The following is a 12,269-nucleotide window of genomic DNA, read 5'->3' as shown; positions in this document are numbered from 1 at the left end:
CACTGTGGTGTCAGTTTGTGACTTGTATACTGAGATAATTACTCTGAATCTGAAGCTTTAAGATGTGAGTTTTAAGCAAGAATTTAGGGTGTTTATAAATGCTACACAGTGTGTTTAGTTTATTTGGTCTTAGAGAGGTTACAATTATGTAATATCCTTTGTACTATTATTATGTCTGTACATTTGTCTGTGCAGCCCAGTGGAGCAAGCTGTAGAAAGTCTTGTAAATGTTACTGTGACCTCCAAGAAAAGCACTGAACCCTCAATCAACGACTTCCAGGACTTTGTCTCAGACATGCAGAAGACAATCACAAGTTTACGAAAGCAGGTGAGTGTCTCTCCATATGCTGCATGTCTGCACTGTCCATTTAGAAAAGCTGCTGTAGTGGAACACACCATTCTGATTTGCTTAACTAACTTACTGAGTATAAATTCTGGTCAGCTGCAGCCTTTTTAAATGCAGAGCCGTTGATAAATAGAGAGTTACAGTAACAGTCTGTTTTTCGAGGGTGCTGGACTGTTGTATTTATAATAGGGAATGTGTTTTACATGAGAATTTGGATATTGTAATATGGTTCATTTGGCAATATCTTTCACTTGATAGTTTATATTGTACCCATGAAGTATGCACATTCTCATGTATATGTGACTAAAGATGTGTGTTGCGAGGGAAAGAGACATGTGGCAGTGTTGATGTAACCATAAACAACTGCTTCTCTGAGTAAATGTTTGTCCTTGTGTCTTTGCAGATTAAAAGACTCGAGGCCCGTCTGAGCAAGACTGACTGCACCGATAGTGAGGGACGTGAGCGCACCGATGGAGAGCGGTGGAAAGAAGACTCCTGCACCATATGTGAATGCGGAGTATGTTCAATACATAAATCAATATGCAGTAATGTTTTCGTATATCCATGTTTCTCATTGAGGCTGTCCAGGACTGCCCATTTTAAATGGCCCAGTTTTTTTCTTGTCCGGCACTCCTGCTTGTGTTTTAGCTCATCCAGCACCTCTTGGCATTACCGCCCTCCTGGCACCAGTGTCTCCACACAGTGTTTGTGTGTGCCGGCCACTTCTGTCTGCCTTTCATTCTTCATCTCTGACACTTTTTCAACGCAAACTGCTGGCAGAGGTGATGGTGGCCCCATGCCAGACCCAGCTGCGTCTGATCCTCTCCAGCCTTGTTTCACTCTCTTTCACCTTTTGTTGCCATCTTTTCAACTCATAGTTTATTTTGCTCACCACATCTGATAACACACCTTTCAGTTTTTCTCTTTTCCCTTGGCTTCCCCAAAACTATCTCTTTCCACGTTCCATACCTCACTCTAATTGGATTTTTTTTGGCAGGCAGAAGCACAATGAGAAGGACTGTCTGTGAAAGAATATGTTGATTCAACACATCATGTTGGTGCTCTTAAACAAAACGCTTCATTGTTGGTTTGTTCAGCACTGTTGTAATGCACCTTACTGGAGGCTTGGTATGGGCAAAACATTTCAGTTCCTGTTCTGTGCCGAAAAAAAGCACATGACAGGGCCAGCTCATGGCCACACATTAAAATCATTCATTCACACATTTTATATTCACATTATGTACATCTGAGAAGGGATTTCTTATTTAGACACATTTTCGGAACATACTTTATCTGTATTTCTTTAATGTGTTAATACAGTCTTGTGGTTTTTAGTTTTGCTGTATATAATAGTTTCTAGTTGCTCTATTCATGTTTTTGTGCTTTTTTTTTGTACATCCTGTTTTGTGATATCTTTTCTGCAGCTGGCCAGATCACAAACATTCCATCCAGTCTACTCTAATAGGATAACTGACCTGTTGCCCCTTCTTTGCACCCCTCCCCCCACCCCTCCCCCTGCAGGACACCCAGGTGACATGCTATGTGGAGGCTTGCCCTCCAGCTGAGTGCAAACGTCCTGTCAAGCTAAAAGGCGCCTGCTGCCCGGTGTGCCTAGAACAGGCAGATGTTGAGAAGCGGCAAAAATCAGACACCCGCCACAAATAACCCTCAGGACCCCCCCGACAAATACACTAGTGGCTGAAAGTCTGAGAGTCACACACAGACATCCAGAGAGAGGATGGGACTCATGAATGTGTGCCATCAACTGCCACCATTAGCCCCGATAGCCTCAGTTTTTGTTTTGTTTCATTTTGTATTCTTTTTTCATTGATTGGGGGAGGGGGGTGATTTCATTTTTGGATTGTTGCCTCCATCAGGGCCAGCAGCCTGAGGCTTGGTTTGAAATCCTCTGGCGACCAGCCAGCGATCACTAAATGGATTCATTTCTGAACAGAGAGGTGGATGGATGGATGAATGGGTAGATTGTAAGCACGATGGACAAACGTCTTCTCCTTGGTGGAGTCCACTGAGGTTTCTCACGTGTAACAAACAGCCACTGTGTTTGCTCTCCTGCGTACAACACTTGGTGACAAAACGCAGGGTCACCTGCTGTCGACAAGCAGGAAAGGGAAGTAGTTTTAAAAGCGGCAGCCATTTTGTTGTCTCACAAAGTTTTCTCAGGTTAGAGATGCTGAAAACCCGGTGCTATTTCCCCCCCCTTTTTTTATTAATGATTTAATCACTAAATACAAACCTTCAAAGTATTGTCTTTTGTATGCAAACAACCTATATACACTCAGTATATGCCTTTTTATGATAAATCACAATTGAAAGAAGGGTTTTATTTAAACTAAAAGACTGTATGAATAGATTTAGTTTGTTTTTCCCTCCCTATAAACATGCTTACATATGAAGATAATGTGAAGCCCTAGAAACATGTTTGTAATGCAAAAAAGAGATGTCTACTGATTACTGCTCTTCTTCCCTTGGACAACTTGTTAGCTGACTTACTTATTGTTTCTGCTGGCCTGTCCTGAACTTGAGTGAGGTGGAGCCGTGTAGCACTCCCCATTGCAGGACACTCAAACCAGCTCTTGCACGGCTGTGCTTCTTCCCAAGTTACATTTTTGCTTTCAGAAAGCAGTGAAAAAATATCCATTTTTACCACTGTAATGTTGTGACCTTTGTCCCAGTATTTTCTTTGGTCTCCTTAAGCCAAATGTATGATCTAGTTACTTCAAAAATTACATAAATAGCATATGTCTATCTATGAAACTATGTATGAATGTTGTCATGAGGTCAGGTTCTAGCCTTTGGTACTGCTAACTCTACCACAGCAGTATTATCTTTCTGGCCTGTTCAGATTTTTTTTCTTCATGTGTAGTCTTTAGTCCACAGACCACAACATTGAAGGACTTCTACTATAACTGTTCTTCTCTGCTGGGGTGGACCTACAGCTCTTTAGCTCCGGTTTAGACAAGGACACGCTTGCATTCCTTTGTCAAGCATCACTTTGACTCAAGTTTTTTTTACATTCTCGTGTATGTTCAGTGTTTGGCTATTTCCCCCTGTGAGGACCGTCTTCAGTGTTGATATAGGTTAGGAAAGCTGGTCCTGCTCATATTTCTTTCTCATGTTGAAGATTTTGAGACCGAGGTGACGTCAATCAGCAGACCATGTGTGGAGCCCAGGTTTCTCTAGCACTCTGACCCTCATTCGGCTGTAATTTAAGCCATATGAGAGGGGAAGCAAGGGTTATGTTGGGGGAGGAGTGCTGATGATTGGGATACAATGTCAATCAAAACAAGGCTCCACCATCTAGTGTGAGATTTATTCCACTGACCCCTGTCAGCGGGCTCCAAACATATACTGTGCTTAGACCACCCATTGTACGGCATGCACTGGCTCACCTAGTGTAACATAAGTCACGTTTTGTTTTCCTGTTTTGCTTCGCTCCTAATTATGGTGAAGTGGCTGCAGCTGCAGCGTTCCTTTCCATTGTTTTCTTTATGTGGTAACATCCTGAGCAAGCATCTGTCACTAAACAGAAAAAATACTCTCCGGAATGTACAATCCAGGATTCCAGATGAATTACCGGGCTGGCAGTCGCACTGGTAAATTGGTGTCATATCATATGTTTAAATATACTGTACAGGTTTGTACATTAAACTGTGTTTACAGCCGTTTCCAACAGTATTTTTCTCTCCGTTACTTTCTGGCTCTTCCAACAGAACATATATGTACACATCCTTTTCATGTTCTCCAATTTTATACGTTGAATTAAGTATTTTGATATATTTTCATAGATATGTATGAATGCGTTTGTGTGTGTCTCTGCCTCATTAACAGGCTAAATTAATTAACAAAACGTGTCCCAAGGTTTGGCTGTCAAAGCACTGTGAGCTCTCATCGTTACCAGTCTTCATATTCATATATCTGTTGTATTATTCATTTTTATTTTCTATTTTCACCATAGGTTCCCTCTTTTTTTTATGTCCACCCAAAAACCTCCCAGCTCCCAAGTGTTAATGGAATGCACTGCTCTGCTTGACTGAACATGCTTTACCTACACTGTCCCTTAACCAGTGCCCAATGTGGATATAATAGTACCTATCATGACATTTGTATTGTACGTTTGCCAAAGAATGGTTTGCACTGTAATGTATGCCTCTTGACAGTAGTAATAAATAAATAAGCCACATTTGAAATATAGTCATACATGTTGATGCCCGTTCTTTTTCAGCTCCTATGCTTGGTGCTAGTAGTTCTATTAAACAACAGATGAGATCAATCTAAACTATGTGACCTGCCATCAGCTCATTGATGCTCTGCCAATGCTCAGACATTTGGGGATTTTGATTTTGCTTATATGACAATACAATGTTTTGTAATTGACAGCAAACCTAAAACCAATGCCGTTTTGTGTTTTGGCTCTGCTTTATGGGTCTATAGCGCTAATTTTGTATTTTGAATTGGACTCAATTTTCTTACTTCGTATTTCCTGCACTTCCCTAAAGTGCATTGGATTTAGGTCTAATTAGCAAATGCTAGCCCACTAAACTACCAAGGTGGCATTGGTAAACATACCAGTTTAACATTAGCACGTAAGTCATCATGAGCATGTTAGCATGCTTACAGCCTGAGAGTCACTAGCATGGCTGTAGACTCTGACTTGTTCACCTTTGGCATAAGAGACAACACTATCTAAAGCAAGTGCATCCAAACAGGAAGCAGCTGTGAAACGCTTGTGGAAAGATAATGGCGAGGTGAGTTGCAAGTTCAGACTGTTGGTCGCGCTATTGTCTCTAGACCCACAAGGTTTTTATACCTGTACTCTGGAATTAGTTGATTTTGTGTTGATCTGTTCTGATTCAGAGACCGTCTCAAAAATAACAAGCTTCCCCCTTTCTCTCTGCTTTCACCATCCCCTTTCTTTATCTCCTCTATGTCCCTCTCTTAGTCTCTATACTCATCCCTGTAGACACAGTACTGGCAGCCAGGGCAGTGAGTGGACCGAGGCTGTGGAAAGTAAACTGGACCAGGAAATGAGGTTTCCAGTTGCTGCACAGATAAAAGCACCTTCATCTTCTCGCCAGGCAGGAAAATACATTATCCCTCTGACAACAAGGGACCTTACTTAGAGTAATAGGTCTATTCCTGGGAATTGCAAACATGAACACACAAACGCACATGCCCTTGATCTGGGTTATTTTCATATCTGGCCGTCCTGGCTGTTGTTTGAATGGAACCTGCACAGTTAAGTTGAAGATAGATGGACAATCTGATTATTTAATTAAGAAAATGCTGTACACGTCTAGAGCTAGATGTAGGCACACAATATGACACGCAAACCCAAAACCCCGGACCACACACAATCAGATGTATTCAACTGAGACAAAAGATTAGATCTGAATCTCCATCCAGTCCTTTTCAGATCTTGAAGCCATGTACAGAAAAGAGGCAAAGGGTAGTGGCATTCAGGGTTTGGACAGGACACAAGCCTGCAGCTGCACAAGCCTGGCTACCAAGCAAGCCTCTCACTCCCCACTCATCATGTAGCATACTGGAATTTCATTTAAGCAATTGGCTCTCCATGTTGCACCTCTCACTCGCCACGGTGGGAAATTCTTTCCCCTCGCCAGTGGAACGTCATTCCCATTTCCAGAGCAAGCTGGATGAAAGAGAGAAGTAATGTCCCCGGGGGGGGAGAGAGAATAGCTTTTGCATCCTGGGACTCAAAGGACTGCTGCGATGGCTTGTCACCTCTAAGAGTGTGGAAATGTCATGAGATGGCTTCCCGCCAGTGTTTTTGGCCCTGACAAACGAGCCCACTGAGTTAATTCTGCAGGTGTTTCCACGGGTAGTTTCTGTATTTTTAAATCAGCTTGGGAAGGTGACAGTCTTACCTGCTTGGAATCACAAGGGATGCAGTCCAATGGTAAACTCATGTTTTACTTATTGTGAATGACACTATTCTTACTTCGTGTCATTGACGTGATGGAGATGGTGGAGCTTGAATGTGAAGTTTGTCCTGATGGTGGCACAAGAGGAAGGTACCATGATTGTCCAAAATCGAAAAGGTTCATCCTCTAAACAATTGGAATACCTTTCTCTTTTTTTGTATTTCTAATACAATGTACTCACAAACACCTTCCACCTTCTGACTCTAGCAGGGGGTAACCAGGCACCTGCCCCTTTTTTTTGCTTATTGTTTGGGTTTTCTGGCAACAAATGCACTGTCTTGGTTCACTCTCACCGCTCTCATCAACCTTATTTCCAGCAGCATCAGGCAGCTTTTTCAGCCAAATGTTGTCTATATCCAGAAATTCTGCCGGATTTCACTTTCTTCGTCCGGATGTCCGGTACCTTCCGCTTTCTTTGTGTTGGAATTTTTAATTTCAGTGGATTCATGAGGTCTATGGTTACCTGCTCCTCAGATCTCTGCAGGGTAAATCCAGACAGCTAGCTAGACTATCTGTCCAATCAGAGTTTTCTGATGCACAACTAAAACAACCTTTGAACGTACACATGTTCCACCAAAACAAGTTCCTTCCTGAGGCGGTTTTGCAGCAGCTCCATGGCTCTGCCCGGTGCTCAGTGCTGCCCATGACGATTGGTTCACAGAAATGCCAATAAACCAGGACGTTTTTCTCCCATACCAGATTGCCGTGTGGACTAGCCAGACCCTTCTCCACAAGTTGCCGCACAGCAACCGCCTACCTGCAAGAGCGTTTATAATACTGTATACTGTTTTAATACTATGTATGCTGTCCATTCATAGAGCAAGAGCGATCCTCAGCTGCTCTGCCTGAGGTTTTTACCACGGTAAAATGTTTTTTGGGGAGTTTTTTTGTCAGATGCGAGAGTTTAAAGGACAGAGGGTGTCGTATTCTGTACAGATTATAAAGCCCTCTGAGGCAAATCTGTAATATTGGGCCATAATAAAATTGAATTGAAAAGCAGCTGCTGTTGAAGCCAGGCGGTTACCGCCAGAAGTTCAGCACAGGGATCAAAACCGAGTTACCGTGCAACGGTGTAAACGCCCCTTGAGCAAGACTTAGCATTTCTAGATACAGCTTTTCCAAGCCACCGTGTTAAGTTTCTGTGTCAGTCCTTAGAACCCTCGTATTCCAAAGGAACAGTATGGTGGGCAGTTTGTTGTGCCCAGGAATGCTTCTGCTCAGGTTGCATGTGATTTCACTGTCCCATTCCTAGAACAGCATCTTAAGTTCTTACAAATAAAATACAATTCTTGCTTTGGTATTACGGTCTATAACCTGAAAGAGACCCAAGGTTTTGGAATTGCCTTTTAGATGAATTGATATCATTGGCACCTTGCTATGATTGACATTTTTGATTCCTATAGGTGTACACATGTACATTTGGCTACAATATCTTCCTCATGGTTGGGTTATTAATGGTATAATGTCTGTATAATAGCCTAGTGTGCGTAATGTGTGTGTGTGTGTGTGTGTGAGAGAGAGAGAGAAAATGTATGAATGTATACTTCAGCACTTCCACACCTGTGTTCCACTTTCCTCTCCAGTCCCTGATGTCATTCTCAGCTTTTGTTGTTTCCAATTCCCAGCGTTTAAGTTACACTAATTCGATTTACGGCTGTAACACAGCGCCAAGTGGAGTGCTACATTTGACCTCTCTCCCCCTGGGGGGAGACTTTCTCCCCCGTATGAAAATACCAAACTCCTTTCTCAGGTCTATTAACTGTAATTACCTAAACAGAATATATAGACAAAACAGCAGATAAGAGGAGGTAAGTTATCTATTCAATGTCATCCATCATAGATATGATTATGTCGAATCTGTGTGTGTGTGTGTGTGTGTGTGTGTGTGTGTGTGTGTGTGTGTGTGTGTGTGTTGGGTTGTGTGTGTGTGTGTTGTGTGTGTGTGTGTGTGTGTGTGTGTGTGTGTGTGTGTGTGTGTGTGTGTGTGTGTGTGTGTGTGTGTGTGTGTGTGTGTGTGTGTGTGTGTGTGTGTGTGTGTGGTGTGTGTGGTGTGTGTGAGGTCAGGGAGTGGAGAGCTGGGCAGGGAGTTGAGAAAAAACATACAGTTCCTACAAAGTAATTGTTGCTGATAGAAAGCCAAGCTAATCTGATGTGAGGACTGGCTGAGCGCCTGGCTGGTGGATGACTGACTGGCAGATGGGATGACTCGGTGCATGACCGGCTGACTGATAGGCTAACTGGTTGATTTGCCTGCATTCCTCAGTGGACACCAGCGGTGTACAGTCTGACCCAGTGTGATAATCCCCTTGCAGCCAGGACCCCTAATCAGATCTCCTCCAGACCTGAAATGGGCTACCTAATGGGGATAGCCAACTGAAGGAATGTGTGTTCACATGCACACAAGCACATACACACCCACTGCGGTGTCAAAAAGAACTACATGTCTGCAAACATCAGTATTTTCCTGAATGTAAGACATCGTGGACAAGAGAAATGAACTTGGCTGACGTTTTCCTCCCAGACGTTGGGGAATTTTGGTTTGAGATGTGTGAAAAGTGCATTATATTACCAAAACTGCAGAGAGAGAATTGGATGCTTTGGATACACATCTAAATCAAAACATATACACACAGGTTTTTATCAGGGGAACTTTTCCTAATACGACACATCTTTGCAGAGGAACAAGCCACAACACCAGCTGTGAGCCAAACACTGTAAACAGTGTCGGATTGACATCTGACACAAAACTAAGGAGAACTCCTTTCTGTTGTGATATTCAATATACAAAATATAACCTTTGAGGGCTGCTGTGTGCTCCTGTTGTATTTCTGTGTAGTTCACGTTTTTGCAGAATAGTTCTTTTTGAGTACTTAATGCTCAAATCTCTTCATTGCTGTCATATTGGAATACTTTTCAAGCGTACATGTAGCATTTCCAACCAGGCATATACAGCAGCAGTAGCAGTAGTAGTAGTAGTAGTACCAGTAGTAGTACCAGTAGTAGTACCAGTAGCAGTAATATTTCTGGTGGCACCGGAGCAATCATAGTGGATATAGACTATCCAAGCAAATGAGTAAATGACTAAAGTCTGGCAAGATAATTAGCATTAAATATGTTTTTCCTCATCAGAATTAAAGCTCTGGGGAGTAGTTTCTGTCTCCCCCATGAGGAATTCTAAGTAATGACAAACAAAACTGTCGACGCAAAGAGATGAACAAAAACACATTTAGCGCAGTAATCCCTGCACGGGCTGAATCACCAACTATAATGTGTCTACCCAGACAATATACCAGGCTGCTACAATAAAACCCTTAAGCTGGGATGACGCTTGGGACAATGAATCATAAGTATAGGACTTAAATGAGTAACATTTAAAAACCTATTAAAGTGGGGTTTAAAACAGACCCCTCATGGAAGGCATTAGGGATCCACTCTGGGAAAATGTATCCTCAAAGGAGAACTCCTCTGCGGCGCCAAAGATAGCACACAGTGCTACATTGTTACAGCCTGTCCCTAACATGTGAGACTAAAAAGAGTTATTTGGAATGAGCCTTTGGCTACAGGGTCTCTAAATCATCACAGTAAAATGGACTTTTACAAGATGCTGTTTTTTTGAAGATAAACGGACGGTCATACATCATCTAAGGCCATAATTCCCATTCTTTGACTGTAGTGTTATGATGATGGTGAACTTTAAAGTTGCACTAATCAATATTTTTATTTCAAAAAGGATGAAATGACTGTGGATAATGTAAAAGGTGTCGCTCTTAGTGACAAACCCACAAAGAATCATTACAACGGTGCAGCTCCCCTCGGCTCTATGAAGCATTCAGTATCTTTCAGCTCGTTGTTTTGGTTTTAAGGCTCACAACTTGTGGCATGGTCAGTCTCCCTGCTTGTCAAAACCGTTCCAGCTGCAGCAGCCAGCTGTTTGATATTGACAGCTATTGATGATGTTGGTTTTTACACCCCCCGATCACTACTGCACAGACTCTAATTCCAAAATGACTGAATGGTTGCGCTTGTACCCGGTATATTACGGCTTCACTTTAAGGCAATGGGAGGACTTTTATTTATTTTTTATTTTATTTTTTACAGCCTGTAGTGCGACTCCGCCGGTCATGTTGACAAAACTTGAACTACGTGCAAATTTGCTTTGCCACCAAAAGTGAATGTTTTATTTCCATTGAATGGAAGTGAATGGAAGGTGGTAAATTGCCAAATGTTATTTTGCGCAGGTGTGCCTTTAAATCACAGGTGATGCAGCAGGTGATGGGTCAGGAGGAGGAATAAAAGGTGAGGAATAAAAAAAACATTGCGAAACAAGTACATTGTGTCTGACAGGTTTCTGTGGCTCAGGAGTAAGTAGAGGGATATGTATGATCAATGTAGGATCTTCTTCTTCCTCTGAGAACCCAAAAATCCTTTTTTGCTAAAGCCAAAACCAAGAATCTAAAATCATAAACCACAGAAATAGAAAACTGTTGCTCAATTTGGTGTGTGTGTGTGTGTGTGTGTGTGTGTGTGTGTGTGTGTGTGTGTGTGGTGTGGTGTGGTGTGTGTGTGTGTTGTGTGTGTGTGTGTGTGTGTGTGTGTGTGTGTGTGTGTGTGGTGTGTGTGTGTGTGTGTGGTGTGTGTGTGTGTGTGTGTGTGTGTGTGTGTGTGTGTGTGTGTGGTGTGTGTGTGTGTGTGTGTGTGTGTGTGGTGTGTGTGGTGTGTGTGTGTGAGAGCAAAGAGGAAGAGACACAGCTCTGTGATATGCATGCGTACAACTTGCATGGCGTACAGGGACACCTGACTGGAACAGAGTCATCATTAATGTTACCAATAACTTATTTTCCTTCTCTATTTCACCACATGATCTGGCATTTTAATGCAAAAATGTTATGACATCTGGTTTTTGAGTGGTGCAGTGTGCTGTGAGAGAGGCGGAGATGTAGTTGACATGTTTTGATTTTGTACGTTTTTTTCTATCTCTACAATTCCTGCAATCGTTCATAAAAGAAACAGCTGCACAGGCAGATCATGGCTCACCAGAGACTAAGGGGCAGGTGGTGTGGAGAGACAGTCAACTCACTGAGGACACCTGGTGGGCAGGTCCTATCCCACCCCAGTCAGGTCCTGCTCAGACGTGAATTCTTGTGTCCAGATGTATCCCGACTGTGCCTGGATCCAGCTGAGTTTAACTGCAGTTCACATCTGGCATTCAAATGGGTCTAAAACGTCTCGGGTAAAATATCAATTTGATTCAGTGATTTATATTGCGTAATGTCAGTTCTGGAATCCCGTACAGTTAACTTCTGGGACCAGCTGGCTCAAAGTTAGCAATGCCAAAGAGGTTTAAAATGCACAAGGGACTAAGGAACAACCAAACCCAACAGATAATGATGAGGTACAGTATATAGAGTGTATGTACATCAGTAGCTTGCAGTGTGTAATATACGGTTAGATTAACGTGTGGCGTGGCAACAAACAGGTATGGAGCCAAAGTAAGAGAAGACCGTCCAACAGAGAAACCCCAGCACAGATGTTACAGGATTGAACAAGCTGTAAGGCAAAGCCAGCAAAACAAACAGGCAAGCAAACAGAATGGGAGGGTTGTCAAGAGAAGGGAACTAAAGAACTAACAAGCTGCTGGTGAGGGCTTCTTTACATACAATAAATCACATGGAACACTGAGAGGGTAAAAGATCATCCATCATGTAAAAAACTCAAAGCTTACTGAGGACATCCAGTGGATGAAAAAGGAGTAATTGGGCTGGAAAGTATTTATAACATTAGTTTTTAACCCAAACAATATCTTATTGAATCATGTTGCTCATCACATCTACCTGAACTATAATTGAAACTAGGGAGCTCCGGCCTCATTTTAAAAGAGACGAAAGACTGGCAGGGACTGGCAAGGGAGTTATTACGCAACACGTTTGTCGGGGGTGCTGTGGTTAAAGTTATTTCGCAAC

General features: G+C 42.5%; 1 protein-coding gene across 1 annotated transcript in view; it reads left to right on the top strand.

Moving 5' to 3' along the window:
* The window catches only part of pxdn (peroxidasin), a 68,724-nt gene extending 64,166 nt beyond the window's left edge, over window positions 1–4,558 (top strand). Inside the window, 3 exon segments of the mRNA XM_032500479.1 lie at window positions 196–328; window positions 750–863; window positions 1,868–4,558. Of these exon segments, the coding sequence (XP_032356370.1) occupies window positions 196–328; window positions 750–863; window positions 1,868–2,011 (391 nt within the window). The 3' untranslated portion in view covers window positions 2,012–4,558.
* Window positions 4,559–12,269: the final 7,711 nt, after the last annotated feature.

The sequence above is a fragment of the Etheostoma spectabile genome, chromosome 20 (genome assembly GCF_008692095.1).
Source record: "Etheostoma spectabile isolate EspeVRDwgs_2016 chromosome 20, UIUC_Espe_1.0, whole genome shotgun sequence".
NCBI classification, from domain to species: domain Eukaryota; kingdom Metazoa; phylum Chordata; class Actinopteri; order Perciformes; family Percidae; genus Etheostoma; species Etheostoma spectabile.
The sequence above is the reverse complement of the archived record's forward strand: the minus strand, read 5'-3'. Positions and strand labels throughout refer to the sequence as shown.